This window comes from Suhomyces tanzawaensis (assembly GCF_001661415.1).
Source record: "Suhomyces tanzawaensis NRRL Y-17324 unplaced genomic scaffold CANTAscaffold_8, whole genome shotgun sequence".
NCBI classification, from domain to species: Eukaryota; Fungi; Ascomycota; class Pichiomycetes; order Serinales; family Debaryomycetaceae; genus Suhomyces; species Suhomyces tanzawaensis.
In genome coordinates, this window is record NW_017963643.1 from 334,911 (window position 1) to 354,539 (window position 19,629).

The 19,629-nt window shown below is 48.2% G+C and overlaps 10 protein-coding genes across 10 annotated transcripts; 7 read left to right on the forward strand and 3 right to left on the reverse strand.

Annotated features, from left to right (window-relative positions):
• The first annotated feature begins 57 nt into the window (after positions 1-57).
• On the forward strand, positions 58-1,436 carry CANTADRAFT_27464 (ditrans,polycis-polyprenyl diphosphate synthase). The gene has a single exon (XM_020208114.1). The coding sequence runs from the start codon at positions 74-76 to the stop codon at positions 1,100-1,102; it is 1,029 nt and encodes a 342-aa protein (XP_020062195.1). The 5' UTR covers positions 58-73; the 3' UTR covers positions 1,103-1,436.
• A 1,234-nt stretch (positions 1,437-2,670) lies between these two features.
• On the forward strand, positions 2,671-3,216 carry ARF2 (Arf family GTPase; the record flags this gene model as incomplete). The annotated part of the gene is made up of 1 exon (XM_020211927.1): positions 2,671-3,216. The coding sequence occupies one exon, from the start codon at positions 2,671-2,673 to the stop codon at positions 3,214-3,216; it is 546 nt and encodes a 181-aa protein (XP_020062196.1).
• Positions 3,217-3,271: 55 nt separating this feature from the next.
• On the forward strand, positions 3,272-4,536 carry RPL35 (60S ribosomal protein uL29; the record flags this gene model as incomplete). Its single annotated transcript, XM_020211260.1, has 2 exons — positions 3,272-3,316; positions 4,177-4,536. 2 exons carry the CDS (start codon positions 3,272-3,274, stop codon positions 4,534-4,536), a joined length of 405 nt encoding a protein of 134 aa, XP_020062197.1.
• An 81-nt stretch (positions 4,537-4,617) lies between these two features.
• Positions 4,618-7,533, reverse strand: CANTADRAFT_92221 (ubiquitin-ubiquitin ligase; the record flags this gene model as incomplete). Its single annotated transcript, XM_020211928.1, has 1 exon — positions 4,618-7,533. One exon carries the CDS (start codon positions 7,531-7,533, stop codon positions 4,618-4,620), a length of 2,916 nt encoding a protein of 971 aa, XP_020062198.1.
• A 597-nt stretch (positions 7,534-8,130) lies between these two features.
• FGR44 (Fgr44p) lies at positions 8,131-9,255 on the forward strand (the record flags this gene model as incomplete). The annotated part of the gene is made up of 1 exon (XM_020207018.1): positions 8,131-9,255. The coding sequence occupies one exon, from the start codon at positions 8,131-8,133 to the stop codon at positions 9,253-9,255; it is 1,125 nt and encodes a 374-aa protein (XP_020062199.1).
• Positions 9,256-10,204: 949 nt separating this feature from the next.
• Positions 10,205-10,810, forward strand: RDI1 (Rdi1p; the record flags this gene model as incomplete). The annotated part of the gene is made up of 1 exon (XM_020210638.1): positions 10,205-10,810. The coding sequence occupies one exon, from the start codon at positions 10,205-10,207 to the stop codon at positions 10,808-10,810; it is 606 nt and encodes a 201-aa protein (XP_020062200.1).
• Positions 10,811-11,904: 1,094 nt separating this feature from the next.
• Positions 11,905-14,598, reverse strand: CANTADRAFT_8236 (DNA helicase; the record flags this gene model as incomplete). The annotated part of the gene is made up of 1 exon (XM_020211261.1): positions 11,905-14,598. One exon carries the CDS (start codon positions 14,596-14,598, stop codon positions 11,905-11,907), a length of 2,694 nt encoding a protein of 897 aa, XP_020062201.1.
• Positions 14,599-15,114: 516 nt separating this feature from the next.
• On the forward strand, positions 15,115-16,842 carry CANTADRAFT_8237 (uncharacterized protein; the record flags this gene model as incomplete). Its single annotated transcript, XM_020211262.1, has 1 exon — positions 15,115-16,842. The coding sequence occupies one exon, from the start codon at positions 15,115-15,117 to the stop codon at positions 16,840-16,842; it is 1,728 nt and encodes a 575-aa protein (XP_020062202.1).
• A 96-nt stretch (positions 16,843-16,938) lies between these two features.
• Positions 16,939-18,342, forward strand: PHB2 (prohibitin subunit). Its single transcript, XM_020208115.1, has one exon. It carries the CDS (start codon positions 17,227-17,229, stop codon positions 18,133-18,135), a length of 909 nt encoding a protein of 302 aa, XP_020062203.1. The 5' UTR covers positions 16,939-17,226; the 3' UTR covers positions 18,136-18,342.
• Positions 18,343-18,604: 262 nt separating this feature from the next.
• PIN3 (Pin3p) lies at positions 18,605-19,574 on the reverse strand. Its single transcript, XM_020208116.1, has one exon. It carries the CDS (start codon positions 19,533-19,535, stop codon positions 18,660-18,662), a length of 876 nt encoding a protein of 291 aa, XP_020062204.1. The 5' UTR covers positions 19,536-19,574; the 3' UTR covers positions 18,605-18,659.
• Between the last annotated feature and the right edge of the window lie 55 nt (positions 19,575-19,629).

The following is a 19,629-nucleotide window of genomic DNA, read 5'->3' on the forward strand; positions in this document are numbered from 1 at the left end:
CTTCCTCAACTGCCAGTTACTGCCACGTGACGCTCTCTCCATTTCACTATTCACCACTCTCTAGCCGCCAGCAATGACTGTGGACCACGACATCCCCCACAACCGCCTCGCCGCTCGTCCTCCTCCCCAAGATGTGTCGCTCCGTCCAGACACTTCACCAGACAGCCCGTTGCAGCCTCCATCCTATGCTGGGCGCAGCATTGGTCAGGTGTGTTTGAGCCTAGCAAAGATGTTGGTAGGCAAAAACAAGCCAGCAGCCCCCTCCACGCCTGAAACATCCATCACCAGTGCTGTACTTTTCGTCATCAACCACACGATCTTGCTCCAGATCTTTTTCCTCCTTTCCATCTACAAAAGCATCCAGTATCTCTACCGCAAAGTGGCGTTGAAATACCTTACCCTTGCATACTACCCCAACAAGTCGCCGCATGTGATCCGTGACGACGTCAACAAGCTCACCAAGATCCCCAAGAACATCTCGTGCATCTTGAACTTGAAGCACGAGGACGACGAGAACGGAGGCATCGATGGCTTGATCAACCAGATCAGCGAGATCGCTGCGTGGTCCCTCTCCGCAGGAGTGCCCCAGCTCAGCATCTACGAGTACACGGGACTCGTCAACCGCAATCACGCTGCGTATCTCCCCTTGTTGACCAAGGACTTGTCAAAGAACTTGGCCAACTACTTTGGAACCGCATCCATCCCCACCTACTCCATCCGAATCCCCCACAAGAATATCATCACCTACAGTGCTCCTGGCACCACCAAGGTAGACCTCGAAATCACTCTTCTCAGCCGCGTCGACGGTAAACCCACCATCGTGGAGCTCACCAAGACCATGAGCGACTTGGCCATCAACAACGAGTTGTCAGTCAACGACATCAGCATTGACTTGATTGACGAGGAGCTCGTCGAGCTTGTGGGTCCGGAGCCCGACCTCGTGGTGTGCTTTGCCCCTTATCTCGATCTCCAGGATTACCCTCCGTGGCACATCCGCTTGTCGGAGATCTACTGGGAGCAGGACAACAAGGACGTAAACTATGCGGTATTTATCCGGGCCTTGAAGCTGTACGCCCATTGTAAAATCAACGTGGGGAAGTAATCCACGATTACTAGCTTGGGATGATCAATAAAGTGATAAACAGAATTATAGCTGGTTTGGAGATATTCGATTCCACGATATAGGTGGATAATGTTGCTAGTACGTCGTTACAGGTCCATTCAACTCGCTGCATCAATATTGCTAAAGCGCATACATTGCCAGTCAACTCATACCACACCCATTCGTCTTGAGCATTCTAATTACATACCTCCAATACTGAAACAGTGCCTCTTATTGCTGCATGTTTCTTTCCAGGAGGCTTTAACTAATTTAATGAAATCCTAATACCTTCACAGCTTGTAGATCTAGTAATTTATAACTAGTTTAATTAATTCAGAATACATCACCGATGCTTGTAGATCTGCTTAAGTATTGCTACTAGATTTAACAATTATCAATTGTGAGCATCTCCAAGGTTCTTCTGGAACTGTGATGTATTGCGCTAAGATTTACTAGTGGGACTAAATGTATCTTCACTTGTGTAAGTCCGGATAATTTATGGCGAACCCAATTGGATCAACTTCACAACTGCTTGTAGATATGTTTATTTTAGATTTAATTCTAATTAAATCATGTGAACAGAATACCTTCACAGATGCTTATAGATGTGTTTAATTGCTTTTAGATTTAACTATATTTAGATCCAATCCCTTCACAGTTGCTTGTAGATCTGCATTCCTTGCCCTTAGATTTAACAAAAATCCAATTGAGTATCCTCGCATCCAGATCGATTATCCTCCACCGGCCCGAAAGGGTCTCTATTTTACTCGAAGCGGAATTCCCTGTACACTGGTCTATCTCCCAACACCAAATAAGTGTAGTGCCCAGCGAGAATCTACCGTAGTCTCTACCAGCTGATCTATGACCTACATCATTAGCCAGTTGCCATACACGAGCTTACGGCTACTATCGACACTGGATCCCACTTTGTCTCAATGGAACAATAAATTTCTTGGACTCTGGTCTACCCTGGCTGAATATATCTAGATACTTTTTCACAAGCAGTCTACTAAAATCCCAATTTGCATCCACGTTCCCGCCTGCGACCTTCCTCTTCTATTCGCTCTTCTACACGCTCTTCTACTCGTATCCTTTTCTCCCCCTATTATCTCCCGTTTCCCGCGCTATCTCCATGGCCACCCCAATACTACCAATTATTGCTACTTGTCTCAATCACCAACCGCTGCGCGTGTAATTTCGCACCATACCGACACGTCACGATATCACCGCACGCGCCACCCACCACTGCCACCACCACCCGTCCCACACCGCCAGGCCAGGCTCTGCAACCTCCTGGACGCTGGCAAGCTCCCAGCCACTCAGCCTGGCGGACTCTGGCACCATCCGCGTGTCCCCAGCAGCCCCCACAGTGAGCTCGTTCCCGAGACCACCCCCCCAAAAAGAGCGTGTGAGAATAAAAATTTTCGTTGATCGGGCCTCGTTGAATCGAAATTGATTTGTTGTTATTTAACTACTTCTTTCTTCAATTGAATTCATCAATCAATCAATCAATCTAACTCAGTTAGTAGATATATCTAGAAACGAAGTAACACGATCACGGGGACACGATGGGTTTATCATTTTCCAAGTTATTCAGCAACCTCTTTGGTAACAAGGAGATGAGAATCTTGATGGTTGGATTAGATGCCGCCGGTAAGACCACCATATTGTACAAATTGAAGTTGGGAGAAATCGTCACCACCATCCCAACCATCGGATTTAACGTCGAGACCGTTGAATATAAGAACATCTCCTTCACGGTGTGGGATGTCGGTGGACAAGACAAGATCCGTCCATTGTGGAGATACTACTTCCAAAACACTCAGGGTATCATTTTCGTTGTTGATTCCAACGATAGAGACCGTATTGCCGAGGCTCGTGAAGAATTACAACAGATGTTGAACGAAGACGAATTGAGAGACGCTTTGTTGTTGGTGTTTGCCAACAAGCAGGATTTGCCAAACGCCATGAACGCCGCCGAAATAACCGAAAAGCTTGGCTTGCACTCCATCCGTCAAAGACCATGGTACATCCAGGCCACCTGTGCCACTACTGGTGATGGTTTATACGAAGGTTTGGAATGGTTGTCCACTAACTTGAAGAACTCCACTTGAAGAAGCATATTTTAATTGTCAAGACAATTGTTAGTTTTAGCATACAATATATAACATGATTTACGTTGTCTTGAATGGAAATACCATCATCATCAAAGGTGTTTGTGCATGCCTCACATCCTGTTCCAGTTCTACTATTATGCTAGTAAGTATTTAGTCTAGTTTTACCCATATCGTTTTGTTTTATTTAGATGGTAGCTTTCTTACAATCCTGTAGCTTGCTCGCTACTCAGTTAAGGTCCCGATCCAATCCCACCGTTGCCGAGCACGCGTGTGCTGGTCTGTGCCTGGAAGGTCTTGGATATCGGCATGTGCTGCAGGAACAATCCGGCCCTGATCATCATTCCTATCCGTGGCTCGTATACCCAAAAGAATGATCCACACTGTTAGGGCTTGTGCCCTAGCCTCGTCACGTGTGCGCACCCTGAGGCGGACCACTTCCCGATTAGGCAGCAGATGCTGCGCGCCGCATCTGGGTGCAACCTGCAAATAATTACCACCATTGGTGCGGTTATCTTCCCCCAGCTTTCTACAGGTTGCGCTCACACCCACGGTACTCGCAGTCGTGCGAGGAGAATCGTCCTCTGGATGAACAAAAAAAATTTTCACTATATCTTAAACTTCTTTTAGCTACTACCAATTCACTAAGTCAAAATGGTATGTGAAACGAAACAAATGGACCAGAAGAGAGATGTTATGATGTGTACAACGACAAGATACAAGTGAATCCGTGAAGAGGATCTACAAGCCATCCCTGAGGAATGTCCACCAACCTCACCTCCTACCAACATGAAATGACATAATGACCTAAATGAAGTTTACTACATGTGTATTCTAGTGGAGTTACAGTAACATCATTCTCATCCCACTACCCGATGTTATGCCCGTCACAAAAGACATAAACCTCGTTCCTCATCTAAGCATCTCCTCCAGCACCACCGAACACTACTAACATTCTAGCCTGCCGTCAGAACTTTCGAATTAAGAACCAAGTCTAAGGAACAATTGCAAAACCAATTGGTTGAATTAAAGCAAGAATTGGCCAACTTGAAGGTCCAAAAGTTGCAAAAGCCATCTTTGCCAGCCATCCACACTGTCAGAAAGAACATTGCTAGAGTCTTGACCATCATCAACTTGAACCAAAGAGAATCTGTCAGAGAATTCTACGCCGGTAAGAAGTACCAACCAAAGGACTTGAGAGCCAAGAAGACCAGAGCCCTCAGAAGAGCATTGACCAAGGAAGAAAAGAACAAGGAAACCGTCAAGGCTAGAAAGCAAAGAATCGCTTACCCACAAAGAAGATTCGCTATCAAGGCTTAAGCTCATCATCAACCCCCTCCGTACAATAGTATATATTAATAAAACTTTTGTTAGTTAAAAGACGTAATATTTATTTCTAATCTAATCCGTCATTTCTACGTCTTGGGCTTGTAACTTCTGTGCCTTTTTTTCCCTTTTGAAGCTTTCGATCTTGTGTTTGAGTTCCAAGTCTTCTACCACATCTTCTAATTTGAGTGGTACTCTGTTGAATGGATCGGTGGAATCACTCAATAAATGAGCCTTAATGGTAGACCTATCAATACTGATCTTTGAACTTGGTAAAATCACAGGGTCTTCCATCAAAGTGTACATCAAGGGGTCCAAGAACTCATCGGGAATTTCTCCCAATTCTAGTTCTTCGTCTTCATCCGTTTGACGTTGCAAATCCGCTTTCTTGGCAAATTCAATCAATGACCTAATGATAGCAGGGTTGGTGAACGTCTTGGTAGTCAAAATCCTCTCTGCTTTTTGGAAATAACTAAGATCAAATGATCTACCATCCCTTGATACCGCGATTACAAACTTCTCTTGAGAACCCAAATTAGAATAAATTTCACACAAGTCAGTCAATGTTCTTCTTGGGTTAAAGTCATACTTCTCTGGGGCCTCGACCTTCAAATTCACACACTTTGGCCCAACCATGACGGATAAGTTGTAGTCCAACATACCTGCCAATCTATCCACAATTTCAGGCAAGATAAAACCCTTTGGAACTTCTTTGGTGAAAAGTTTGAAGAGCTCCATAGTCTTATTACTCAAACCCATATAAGATTTTGCCTTCCTTTCAGCAGATTCCAAGTTTCCTGCTAGCTCCTCATCTGATCCGAGTTCTTCGTTCAGATCCTCTCCGATAGCTCTTCTTTTAATTTCTTGTTGATACTTGTGGATTGCATTCAATTCATTGAAGGTTTCATCTAATAAGTAGGTAGTATCATTCAACATTCTAGCGATGAATCTGACAAAGAAATCCACATTGTTTTCAGAGTAATCTGTTAATTGGTGACGGAAGATTTGACTCTTCCACAACTCTTCAATGATTATTGAAATATAGTATCTGCTGTTGAACTTGTCGTAGAATTGAGAAGAAGCACCGGTTCTTTCAACCATGACATAGAAATCCAACAAAGAGTACAAAATATTATCCATGACCAACTTGTTGGAATTAAAAATAGAAGCAATAAATCCTGGATCTCCATTTGGTAATGGTAAGGATCCAATAAACAATACCTCCACCAAATCAGCCTTCATGTGTGGGTTACCAATCAATTCCGGGCACCTTAGTAACACTATCGCAAATTCAACAAAGAGAGTTAGCTTCTCTGTGTTGTATACCAAAGGACATCCTCTGAAGTTGGTTGAAAACTTGCAGTAGTTGATAATTCCTTCGAGAATAAATTCAGGATAATACTTCCAAGGTCTTGGGGTTTTAGTCTTCAAGAAATCTTGATCATCCAATTGTGAGACTGTGCTGATTTGGAAAATTGGAATCTTTAATTTCTGTTTTGGAGCTAAGTGCTCAGGATCAACCAACTTAATCATGAATGTGGTTGCACCCACAATAAAATCAAAGATCTCTTCTTGAATGGGTCTGTTGCTGAAAATGGCCTGGATAGAGTTTTTCACGGCATGAAGGGAATTTAATTGCTTAGCCAAGGTAGGCATTTGATTCCTCAAGATCTGTAACATCATTGGGTTACTGCCAGGTGGCAATCTGTTGTGTGTGATCATTTCGATTCTTTCGGTGTATTGTTTGATTTGGTTCTTGATCCTATCATAGTGAATGTAAATACCACCTACACCATAATGCAAGTAAGATAATGTCAAGAAGAAGCAGTGGGAAATAAAATTTGGTTCCTGTTCAAGTTTTTTATTCTCGTTTGCTTCTTGAATTGAAGAATTGACTCTGGATTCTTCACTAATGTCTATCAACGAAGATTTGGAGAAGTAATCAACGTCAATCTTATCCACCTTAGTGTAGGTTGGGTAATCCAAGAAAGGAGAACTCAACCTTATCAAGATGATAGAAATGTTGTACATTATACCGTCACCAGCTATCTTCTTCAAATCGGCATGACTGCCTCGTCTGAGATGACTCAAGTTGATCAAAGTGGCAAACCAGTTCAATAAGGCATTTCTTGTTTCGGGTGAGCCACGGATCAACTTATCAATGATGTAAAAGAGACGATCACAGACGTATTTGTACTCGTTCTGGATAGAGTCGTAAATGCTCGATATCTGGGGTTGGGAGAGAGATGTGACGTTGGTAAAGTAGTAGGTGCTTGCCTCTTCGACCAAAGGAGATAATCTCAACAAAGGTCCCAAGAGGGTCTTGTGCTCGTAGTCGAGGGGGTTTGCTTTGTCTGGGGGCTGGAAACCGTCCACTTGGGAAAAGATGGCTGCAACTGGCTTGGAGTTCACAAAAACCTCGTAAAGAGAGAGGTAATTGACGTAGAGACGGTCGTCCAAGTTAACTGTGGCAGTCAAGGCACTCAAGGCAGGCAAAAATACATTCAACAACTCGAGCAAGCCCTCCTGGTCCACGCTGGTGTTGATGATGTCGGTCAAGAACGACGAGGTTTCGGAGTACCTGCGGACAAACACGCCCACGGCGTCGTTGACGTTGTTGTTGATGAACATCTCGGGGATCTGGAAGCAGATAAACCCATACGACGTTGCCAACTTGACGATCTTGTTGAAAAGCGCCACCTTTTCCAGGTACAACGAGGTCTTGACGGGAAGCGACCGCTTGGCGGCAAACGTGCGGTGGTACACCGCGTGCAAGTAGTCCATGGTGGTGGTATAGTTGCTGGGAATGCCCAAGTCCGTCAAGATTTCCATGAACACTGCCTCCAAGTGGTCTTCTGATAAGAGGGTGCCAGCATTGATCTCCTCTGCCAACGATACCAAGTGGAGCAGCGCTCCTGGCTTGATGCTGGCCTTGAAGATGTGCTCTATCTCGGATATGAGCCATGCCGAGAGCTCCTCTTCGGGAGGCATTGTTGGTGCTGGAGCCACCTTTGCCACTTTTGCCACTGGCGCCGATTCTGGTGTCTTTTCTGGTGTCTTTTCTGGTATCTTTTCTGGCACAAGCACCTTCTCTGGAACTGCCTCCTTCGCCTGGTGACCACTACTGCTCCCTGTGCTCTCTGGCTGGCGATTTCCATCTCCTGGCCCACTCCCTCCTCCTGGCCCAGATCCACCAGTCACTCCACCAGTCACTCCGCCGGCCACTCCGCCGGCCACTCCGCCAGTCGCGCCTGCCGCCAACTTGGCCAAACGCTTCGCTCTAATCTTTCTGTTAGTGAATTCCTCACATCACGGCCGTCCTACTTACTTCGTCAGCACTCATCTAAGCAATGGATAGATCACAATCGCTTACCGCCACTTATCCTGAGGCAATTGCCCCAACCCAAACACGACCGCGCATGCGCACGCTACCAGATCAACGAAAATATCGTTTACCGCCAACTTCAGCTACCATTAGCTTTCACCGTCTACTTCTACCAGCGAACGGCACTGTCCACTCCATCCAGGCCCAGCCCATTCCATCCACACAGTAGTATGGCGAGCCTCCGCACCCGCCAGTGACCATCAATGAACTCGTTTCCAAAGTCAATTGAAAGCGCGCTCTCCAAGCAGCAAGACAGGGTGTATCTTCTCCAGCTCGAGAAGGAGTTGATCGAGTTCGTCCGTGCCGTGGTGGCAGGTACCAGCGTGCGCCAGTACACCATCCGTGCAGCAGGGCTCAAGAACTCGTACTACCGGCTCTTAAGCCACCAGTTGTGCCAGTACTACAACCTCCACCACACCAACACCCCAGCCAACGAGATCGTGGTGACTCCTGTGCCCGACTTCGACTACCAGGTGTTCTTGGAGTTGGTGGAGGGCAACGAGTTTGCCCGAGTGGTCGACCACGCCGGCGCTGCTGCCGACCCCCCAAAGCCTAAGATGATCATCAAGAAGAGCAAAGACCGTGCCGTGGGAGGCCCTGTGGCCAGTTCTTGCGACGTCCCAGGTCCCCAGGCGGATGACTCGGCCAAAATTGAGTCGGAAAGAGCGTCCAAAGAGGCGTTGTACCTCAAGATCCGTGAGGAGATCTTCGACCAGGATGACGACGATGATGACGACGATGACGACGACGACGACAATGGCCCCCGCACCGCTCACAGCAATTCCAGCAACGACGTCCATCATCATTCCTCCAGCCTCAACGGCGTTCCGCCAGGATTCGTCCCCTACTCGTACCCTCCCATGCAGATGCCCATGATGGCACCTCCCCAGCACTTTACACCTCCCAGCGGCGGATTTTATCCGCCCGCCAGCATGTCGCCCCCACAGGGCCAACCCATGGGATATCCCGGCTACTACCCTGTTCCGCCTCCCATGCCACCGTACTACGGGTTCGGGTACCCTCCACCCAACCCCTACGACAAAGAGACAGAAAGACGCCTCTTGAACAACCCCTACATCATAATTCCCGACGACACCAAGAAGGGCAAGCCCAAACACAGACGAAACTACGGCCATGGTCATGGCCACGGCCACCACCACAAGCCCCAGGGTCCCCAGACGTCCCAGTACTACCAGGCAACTAATGTCAGCCAGCCGAACTTAGGAGCGCCGTTACTGGTCCACTACTCTGGCAACATGAGCCAGCCCAACCTCACCCAGGGCGGGCATCACCCAGGACAGTCGGGTCCTGGAAACCACGGCAAATAGCGGGAAGCAGGGAGAGGCAGGAGATTCGGAGAAGCAGTGGAGAATTAGAGGAAGTCAGAGGAGAAATTACAGTCAGAGGAGTCAAGAACGTCGGCTCCTGAAGGAGCAGTATGAAAGATTATAAGAAATGCAGAGGAGCACTCAGAGGATCCGAGGAAATGTGAGTGTCTGGGAAAGTCTGGGAATCTGAGTTATCACCAGGAATACTCCCTACACAACAATTGGAATTCAGAGGTAATTGGGGGAAATTCAGGATCCGCCGTAAGCTTAGATCCTCCTTCCGAGTCTCTGGTCCTTCATCTCCCCGAGTCTCCGGCTCAAGACAGTAACAGTATCTGCTACTCTTCAGCTCAAACTCACCATAATGGCCCACAAGTAGCCAAATAGCCCATTAACATCTCACCACTGACAGACCCCACTTGCACGACGCACACACAGAACAATCCTCTCGCCGAGTTAAAACTTAAGGTGATCCTCAGCACGAGAGAACCTGCAGCATGTTATCGTTTGGCCTACTTGGGAGGCCATTTCGGGTGAGATCCCCCTAGTGTGCAAGACTCTGTGAGCATCCATACTCGAATCGTTTTACTACTGCACCTCCACCCAGATCAGATCCGATCCCTCTGGTCTCTCGCTGGCTCTGCTCACTGCCCCTCGCTGGCTCTGCCGTCCCCCGCCCCACCACCCTTATAGAGTATTTAATCAGTTATGCATACGTCCGCGTACGTTAGTCCTGTGGGCGCGTTCTCGCTAGCGCCAACCCACGGCACCCGCATCCTCGCCACGCTGTCGCTAGCCGGCCCGCCACCAGGCGCCCTCGCGCGCCTGAGCGCGCCAAAAATCCACCCTGGCACGGCGCTCCCACACCCTCGCCAGCACCCACCCCCGGTCGTGTCCCTCTGGGTATAAAACTGCCACCACCATTCGTCGCTACTCATCCACCACCACCATGTCTAACGCTGAGGACGATCTTGTCCCCGAGTCCGTGGAGGGCTACACCGTAGGTGAAAAGAAAACCATCCAAGAATACACCAAGTTGGATGCCGAAGACGAAAGTTTGGCCAAGTGGAAGGCGTCGTTGGGTTTAAGCGACGACTCGTCTGCCTACCCCGTCAAGGCAGGCGACACCAGAAAAGTGGTCGTGGTCGAGTTGGGATTGGAGTTCCCGGAACAGCCTGAGTTGAAGCCCATTGTCATCAACTTGGAGGACGCCGACGGTAACACCATCGCTGGCAAAGAGATCAAGTTCTCCATCAAGGAGAGGGCCGTGTACCAGTTGGTGGTCAAGTTCCGTGTCCAGCACGAGATCGTCACAGGATTGAAGTACTTGCACTCCGTCAAGAAGGCAGGCATCAGGGTGGAGAAGCTCGAGGAGCCTTTGGGTTCTTACGCCCCCAACACCAAGGACAAGCCTTACTACGAGAGAAAGTTCCCGGAAGTGGAGGCTCCTTCAGGAATGTTGGCCAGAGGCAACTACTCCGCCACCTCCAAGTTCGTGGATGACGACAAGCACACCCACTTGACAGTGCCATGGTCATTCACCATCACAAAGTAGGGCCTGGTGATTATATCCAGGTGATCCTATCGGTTCCATCGGTTCCATCTGTGTTTTCTAGTATATACACAATTAATGTTCTATGTTTCTACGGTAGGCGTGACGAGGGAGGCGATACAGGTGACATCCGACTGTGACGAGTGACGAATTATTTCTAGCCACCACATTCCAGTAGATGGGTTGCTAATTATCTCCCTGGCCATGTGGTAAGTTACCAGTCATCAGATGTGATCAGACCAGTACAGCTTGGCATGAATAAACTTTACTCTACCGGATTAGCTGCGTTAGCTATTTATTGTATTTGTATAGGTTCCAGCGATTTCGAGAAGATTTCCATGCCTCCAGCAAGTACATTCCAGCTACGGTTTGGGTTTCACTATTAATGTTCTTTATCCGGTTAAGGACTGGTTTCTATTGTTATGGTCTATATCCGGCTATCAATTTCATATCCGGCTATGTATTAATATGTTTCTAGACATTAACGTTCTGGCCTCTGGTTATGAATTAATTTCCCAGTATTATGTTCTGGCCTCCGGTTATGAATCCTCGTCAAGATCTATATTCACCAGCATGCTGGTTATGAGTTCTCATAGATCTATATTTTGGTTAGTATACGATGGACTTTCTGGTCTGGTCCCGCTTCCCTTGCTCTAATGGATGTTTCTAAGTTTCAACGATCAGTTGAATAAGGCTGTATAATGTTCCAAGCTTCAACGATCTAATTTTGGTGTGATGGGGCAGTATATTTCTTGTCGCCTCAATGATCTATTCTTGAAGCGATGATGTATATTAACTCTCGTTGTTCTACGATCTATGCTTTCCCCAGGTTTCATTAATGTACAATGGTCTTTAGTTCGCAAGTTCCATGATCTATTTTTCGATTTCAGTAGACAATTAACCAGTATTATGTCTGAGATCGCTTCAATTCTCTATATTTGGTTTCAGGCGTTATCAACTTGTATAATGTTCTATGTCGTCGCTTCAATGATCTATTTTTCGGTTTTGGGTATCATTAACTTGCGTATTGTCTGAGATCGCTGTGTCCATTTTGTCACTTGTTATAACCTCCTCTATAACCTCAGTCTATCTTGTGTCTATGATTTCTTGAGGGGGCGACGGTTGGGGATGTACGGAGGCGCCCGGTTGGTATTAGAGGGCGTTGACATGGAGACCTGTGCTGCGATCGGTGCTCTGTTGCCTAGCGGCCTGCTTAAAAAACGGCTTGCCCCAATGGGTGCTTTGTTGCCCAACGGAGCCCTGCTTCCTGCCGTTGGACTATTTTCGATCCCTTTATCGCCAACTAGAGGCTTTCCATCTGTTGGCCTATTTATCGGTGCTCGTATCTGGTGGGTTCTTGGGGCTTTTATACCTTCGGGAGCTCGTGCTTGGAAGGCCACTCCACCTTCCCGTGGAGCTAGTCTTGGGGCCTTGAACCCCCGTTTCGCAGGAATCACCTTCTTTCTCTCCATCTCTACCTTGGCACTGGTAAACCCAAGCCCATTGGTGTTGGTGGGCTTGTCTCGTGCCTGGAAGTAGCTGCCCACCTCATGGTCCTGCCCTCGGACGTACGACTGCTGCCTGGCGTGGTATAATTGAACAAAGTGCTGGAGGTCAAAGTTGTTAGTTGCAGGACTTTGGCGTCCCAAAAGCAGGTATAGTTTGGTCAAATCGTCCCATGTTGCAAACGCCTGCTGACTAGAATTGAGCATTCCCGTATTGCTGGCCAGCTTAAGGAACCGAGAAACGGCCACGATGGGACGACGGCCCCAATTTCCACTGGGGTTTTTCTCGGTGTACGACGAGAGATAGAGCAAGGTTTTGGCTCTAGTAGTGGCCACGTAAAAGCACCGCCTCTCCTCGTTAACAGCGTCTTCACCTCCCGAGTCCATGGCAAACTTGGCTGGGAGCAAGTTCTCCGAGAGCCCAGGCACAAAGACCACTGGCCACTCGAGTCCTTTGGACCCGTGGATGGTTGACACTGACACCTTTCCCCTATCGGCTTCGTGGTTCACAGTTGTGGAGTCTGTCTCGTAGAGCCCCACCGAATGGATGAATTTGGCCACGAAATTGCGTCCGTCCTGTGATACGTCGTCGTTGGTTCCTCCGATAAAAAGAGGGAGGTTCTCGTCTCGAGGACAAAACTCGCAGAATTGGCCCTTTACCTCGCTGATATTGAGCTCGGCTGTCTCGTCGGTCAGGTACTCCTTCTGGAGTCCACTGGAAGAGTAAACGAACGCAAAAATCTCTGCCAACCACCCCAGTTTCTGGTCTTTGGAGCCAGTCTCGAGCATGCTCTTGGCCTCGTTGACAAACTGCACGTACTGGGAGATCGCCTGCTTGTTCTTGGAGGTGAGTTTTGTCCCGCAGTCCTCAACTAGTCTGGCCAATGCCTGCATCACCAGCTGGTTAGCCATTTGCGCAAGCTCGAGCCGGTGGTCAATCGTGGCCAACGTCTTTTCACCGATGCCACGCTTGGGAAGATTTAGGGTCCTGAGAACTGCTAGTCGGTCATTGTCGTGTGCCACCACACGGAGGTAGTCCATGATCGCCAACACCTCTTTTCGTTCCCAAAACGCCTTTCCCTTGACCATCACGTATGGGATCCGTTTGCGCACAAACTCGTTCTCCAACACTCGAGTCTGGTAGGCTGTTCTTACTAAGATGGCCACATCGCTATACTTTACGGGAGTCTCGGGCAACGAGAGCAAGTGCTCGATCTGGTAGGCGATCCAACGAGCCTCGTCCTCTGGCGACCCCAAATTGGCGTACACAGGCCTGTAGGACGAGCTGTGCTGGGACTGCAAGCTCTTGACGGTTCTGTCGTTCTGCTGGCGCATGATGGACTCCGAGAAATCGAGGATGTCGGAGGTGGAACGGTAGTTCTGGCTCAAGGTGATCACAGCACACTTGGGGTATCGTTGCTTCATCTTGGCGAAGTTGACCGACTGGGCGTCCCGAAACGCGTAAATACTCTGGTCGGGGTCTCCCACAATCGTCACGTTGTTCTGCAAACTGGTGTCGGTGGGATGGCCTCGTGCAAACTGGTACATGAGCCGCAACTGGATCTCGTTGGTGTCTTGAAATTCGTCCACCAAGGTGTGCCGTACGAAATTGAGTACTGGGTGCTTGGATACGAGCTGGTGACAGTGTAAGAGACAATCGTCGAAGTCCAAAAGCTTTTCCACCGACAATTTGGCCTGGTACTTGGTGTAGATGAACGAGAGCGCCTTGTTGCACGACACGGCATGTGAGTAGTCCAGCGCACTCACACCACCCGCCTTGAGCCTGGAGACCTGTTTTCGGAGCTTCTTGGGGTCGTAGCCGTTGTGTTTGGCTTCGGAGTCACCTTTGAACCCGCTGCACTCGTCACCTAGGCCCGCCAAATACGCTGTCTCTTCGCCTGTAAGCGCATCAAGCACGTCTCGCATGATATGGAGACTGTCGCGCTCGTCAGCGATGGTATAGTCGTTCAATCCGAGCTTGTTGCCGTAGATCTTGATGATGCGATAACAGATGCTGTGGAACGTTCCGATGAGCAACTTGTCGATTTCAATGCCGGTACCGTGGAGTAGCTGTTCCAACCGTTCTGTCATCTCGGTGGCAGCCTTCTTGGTAAACGTGGTCACGATCATGTTCTGGGGAGGGATCTGGTGGTGAAGCAAGAGATGAGCCACGCGTGCAACAAGCACCTTGGTCTTGCCTGTCCCAGGACCTGCGATGATCTGGAGCTGTCCATGGCAGGGCGCGAGCACTGCCTGTTGTTGCTGCTCGTTCAAGCCTGTGGCCATGGGGACGTGATGGTGTGATGGTGGTGTTGATAGTAGGTGATTGATATTCCATCACGTGAGGCTATTTTCACTATTTCAATTATTCACTATTTCTGGGGAAAATGTAGAAAAGTGCGTAATCTTGAAGAATTGGAAATTGGAAGTATGGGGATGAAAAGTATGAAGATGTTGGTATATACCATGAATGAATTAAGGGATAATTATTGAGGCTAGTGGTATGAGTAAGGTATGGGTCTTTCCAGAATTTTGAAGAAATAGAATTTATACATGGCCACTGGTCAACTAAAGAGCAGATTGTTGATAAGCCAAAATCTCACCAATTCTGACCCTCTGGTCCATTCTGGCAGTGCCGGAATGACTCCCAACGAGGACACTAGACAGCCATCTAACCACCAAAAAATAGACCAACATCTGGCATTGGCATCACTTATACATAAATGGGAGTCAATGTAATAATCGTGACTCGTATCACGTGACACGTTCTATCTAGCAGCCCAAACACCGTTTAACCGCCACATGGTCCTTCTCCCCCTCCTCTTCTACGCCCAGGTGGCGCTAGCCCTCGTCAACTGGCCCCAGCTCAGCCCCCGCCTCACCACCGTCACTCGATCTCAGCGAGATATTGCCGAAGAGATCCCCATCGACCAGCTCTCCACGTTTGGACTCTCGTTGAACACCTTGGTGTTTGACAAGAAAGGCTATACCACCGATGCTTTGGACGAATTGCCTGCCATGTTGGCCGTGGGCGTGCAGACGTTCATGTTGGACTTGTACTGGAACGAAGTAACCTCCAAGTGGCAGTTGTGTCCTGCTCCCTTCCCTGGCAATGCCACCATGGATATTGCCCCCAAGGACTTGTTCTGGAACGGTCACAACTACACCTGTGGCGTGCTGTTGACGCTTGGACTGATCAACGCCTGGATCAACACCTACATTGCTGGCACAAACTCCAACATGGACGCCAACTATCTCCAGTTGCTTTTGAATCTCAAATCCATTAAGTTTCCCCAGAACTCGTCCCAGATCTACGTGCCTCGCTCGGCAGAGTTCGCTAGCTTGGGAAACTCTACCTTATCAGATTCTGTGGCTTCCTTGGGCTCCTACATCTTCACTCCTCGCGACCTTGCTTCCTTCAGAAACTCTGCTGTCCCGAGAACAGGGTCTGGGGCCTACTACAATCGCTCCGACACCCGCATGCCTCCGTTGTCGATCTTCTTGTTGAATGACTTTCGCAGAGTATTGATCAACGTGGTGTCCAGCGACTTGGATGAGTCGTCTTCTTCCTCCTACAACATCTCTACCCAGGATAGAGATACCCTCTTCTTCGACTCCACCTTGCCCACGGTCATAGACACTGCAGACGACAACCTCTACTCCAGCTGTCTCGATATGATCAACGGCTCAGACCTTACCAGCAGCTACTCCAATGTGTCCCTTAACACCCATTTTCGATTCTTGATGGATGGCGACGACGACCTGTTTACCAACGAAACCTACATGAACTACATACGATGTGGGCACTCAGTGATCCTCAACTCGTCAGAGTACGTGTTCGAAAAGCAGGACTACAATTCCAGCCAGAACCATTCGGTGGGCGCCATTTGGGACTACTTGCTTCCCAGCTCATACTGGTCGTGGGCAATAGGGCAACCTATCTCTGGGGTAAATAATACAGTCCTCACCAATTTTACCGATGATCAACCCGACACCTCGGACAGAGAACTCAGGGCCCATTGCGTGGCCCTCAACCCTGAGGGATTTGTGCTTTCCAACTGCTACGACCCATTCCACTACGCCTGCCAAAACGAAAGCGATCCCACCGACTGGAACATCCCCAGGGACCTGAAAAGACGGTATTTTGATGCCTACAAGCCCGGAAACTGCCCTGACGGGTACCGGTTCACGTTGCCACGGCTGAGCATCGAACTTCTAGCGCTCAAGGCCAGGGTGGTGGATGACGAGTTGCCCTTTCCAGTGTGGATTGACCTCAATGACATCACAGTATCGAACTGTTTTGTCTCGGGAGGTCCCTATGCCCAGTGTCCATACCAACAGACGGTGACCCGGTCACAATTGGTATTGATGATCGCTCCGTCGTTCGTGGTAGCTGTGGTGATTATCATCTTGATTTTCATGGAGAAGATTCTCCGAGTGACTCCCATCCACACCAACAGAAGAAGGCACTGGAAACACATCATTAACGAATATAACGAAAAGCATGAGTACGAAGGAGTTCCTTCGTAGTTTAGAAATACGAGCATGAATAAATCACTTGACAAACTAATAGTACTGTTAGAACTATAATGAAGCTAGAATAGTTTTGTTAATGTACGAGTACGAAGGTTGGTAGTTTCAATAACACGCATAAATATCTGGGGGCATTGAATCCTAAGCTTCACTCAAGGGTCCTATTCATTTAAGTTATTTTTGTATTCTTAGTTTCTGCTATGACTAAATGGGACTCTGGAAGGCCCGAAATACACCATCAGCATTTATCGCTCGTATTTCTACTGATATTGTAATATTAGTATTTCACTATGGTAGACAAATGTCGCATGTCGCGTGATGCGACATCCATAGAGGCAAAAGTTCAAGGGCAATCTCACTCCAGCTTTCCATAACCACACAATGAGCGATCAACAGTGGAAGAACTTGTCCAACGAATTAAGACGGAGGGCCCAGCAGGCCCGTAACTCCGGCAGCTCCGCTCCCAGATCTCCTTTCGGATTTTTTGCAGGCTTTGGTGGCTTGTTACTCTTGGGAGGTGTGTCAGTGTTTGCCCAAAATGCATTGTTTAACGTCGATGGTGGTCAGCGTGGTATCATCTACTCGCGTATCAACGGTGTACAGCCCCAGATCTATCCTGAAGGAACGCACTTTGTCATTCCATGGATCCAAAGACCAATCGTGTATGATGTTCGTGCCAAACCACGGAACGTCGCTTCCTTGACCGGAACCAAGGACTTGCAAATGGTCAACATCACCTGCAGAGTGTTGTTCAAGCCTGACATCGCTCAGTTGCCTGCTGTCTACAGAACCTTGGGTACCGACTACGACGAGAAGGTTTTGCCCTCCATTGTCAACGAGGTGTTGAAATCGGTTGTTGCCCAGTTCAATGCGTCCCAATTGATCACCCAGAGAGAGAAGGTCAGTCGTTTGGTCAAGGAGAACTTGGTGCGTCGTGCCAGCAAATTTAACATCTTGTTGGACGATGTGTCCTTGACTTTCATGACATTCTCGCCAGAATTCAGTGCAGCTGTGGAAGCCAAGCAAATTGCCCAGCAGGACGCCCAAAGAGCGGCTTTCATCGTCGACAAGGCCATCCAAGAGAAGCAGCAGTTGGTGGTCAAGGCTGCTGGTGAAGCCAAGTCAGCCGAATTGGTTGGTGAGGCAATCAAGAAGTCCAAGGATTACGTGGAATTGAAGAGATTGGACACCGCCAGAGAAATCGCAGGGATCTTGGCCAACTCTCCAAACAAGATCTTGTTGGATAACGACACCTTGTTGTTGAACACCGTGACTGACGGTCGTAAGTAAGTTTCCTTTGTAAATAGCTTTTGGTTAAAAATCAATATATTGAAAAATAGTAAGATGTGGTCTTGTCTAAATTGTAGTTCCCATTCAATCGGGTGGAAGTTGATTTGAATTGATACTTTTCCTGATGTCTTCCTTGAATGTAGGGCATGAACTTAATAAATTGCCTAATTGTCAGAATTTCAGGCTACAGTAAAGGACAGAATTATCTTTTTCCCACATCAGAGCATATTTTTGGCCAAGGGACATTGTCACTTGATTCATTCAGCGGATATGCCACAAACTATTCTCCCAATGTAATTTTTTAATTAATTGTGAACGGCAGAAGTGACCACTACACATCCTAGTAACTTCTAATTTTCTACTTTAGTAACTAATGGAAATGCTGAGTACCAATTTGCGTTGAAATTGGAAAGCAATTAGTGCAAAAGAGTACCCTGCTTATTGAGGGATGATATTGTCAGTATCCTTACTCGGGCTTAAAAATCAATTTATTTATCCTATATATTGATCACCCAGTGATCTCTTTAGAAAATGGAGTTGACAATGTCACCACCAATTGTAGCACCGGCACCGAAGATGGCTGCATTACCCAACTTGCTACCGAATTTCTTTAAATGGGATGGTTGTTCAGGCTGTTGCTGTTCTACAACCGCGGCCTGGGGTTGGGCGTAGGTCTGCTGCTGAGGTTGTGGAGAGTAGTAGCCTGTAGATGGAGGTGGGAATTGTGCGTAGCCACCGTAGGAAGGTTGTGGCTGGATTTGTTGTTGAGGTTGCCCGTATTGTGGAGGTGGTTGATGATAGCTTGGGCTAGGTGAGTACAGTTGTGGAGGAGCGTAGCTCGACTTCTCTTCTTGGGGAGGAACTACTGGGGCACGACTGGTGGTTCCCACATTGAATTCTTGCTCCGATATCACACTGACGTAATTGGATGGGAATACTCCTGGTTTTTCGGGACTGCCTCCCTTCTTGTAGCCCTTCCACCAGTCTTCAGATAAGTGTTCCACAACGGCGATTCTGTCTCCCTTGGTCAAAGGAATATCGTCAGCTTCTGCACCGGAGTAGTCATACAATGCCTTGCAGTAGCCGAGTGGTTTGGCACTGAATGAACGTGGTGGTTGACTTGGGGCTGGAACGTTATTGGTGATGCTAGACTTAGCAAAGTCCTCGGCTAGCTTGTCGGTGCTAGAAGGGGGAGGACCAGATGGTGGAGCGGCAGAGGGAGCAGCAAACGAGCCGTCCAACTTTTCTACTCCCCAAGGCGCCATGTCCTTTTGGTATTTGGGAGGAAGCGACTCCAAAAGCTTGTTGTACAAGCCCTGGGTGATAACCTCTGAGTCATGCAAGAACTCCAACTCGGTTCTTATCGTGGTTAAGGAACGATTGATCAATGGACCAGACATCTTGTTAGTTTTCGATAAAAAGGAGTAGTTGGCAATTATCAAAGGATCAACCGATCCTATATGAAGCACATCACGTTTTTTGGCAGTGCGGACT

Bases quoted from the DNA above. Each gene is read 5' to 3' on its own strand.
- PIN3 (XM_020208116.1), bottom strand. From the start codon at position 19,535: ATGTCTGGTCCATTGATCAATCGTTCCTTAACCACGATAAGAACCGAG.
- PHB2 (XM_020208115.1), top strand. From the start codon at position 17,227: ATGAGCGATCAACAGTGGAAGAACTTGTCCAACGAATTAAGACGGAGG.
- CANTADRAFT_27464 (XM_020208114.1), top strand. From the start codon at position 74: ATGACTGTGGACCACGACATCCCCCACAACCGCCTCGCCGCTCGTCCT.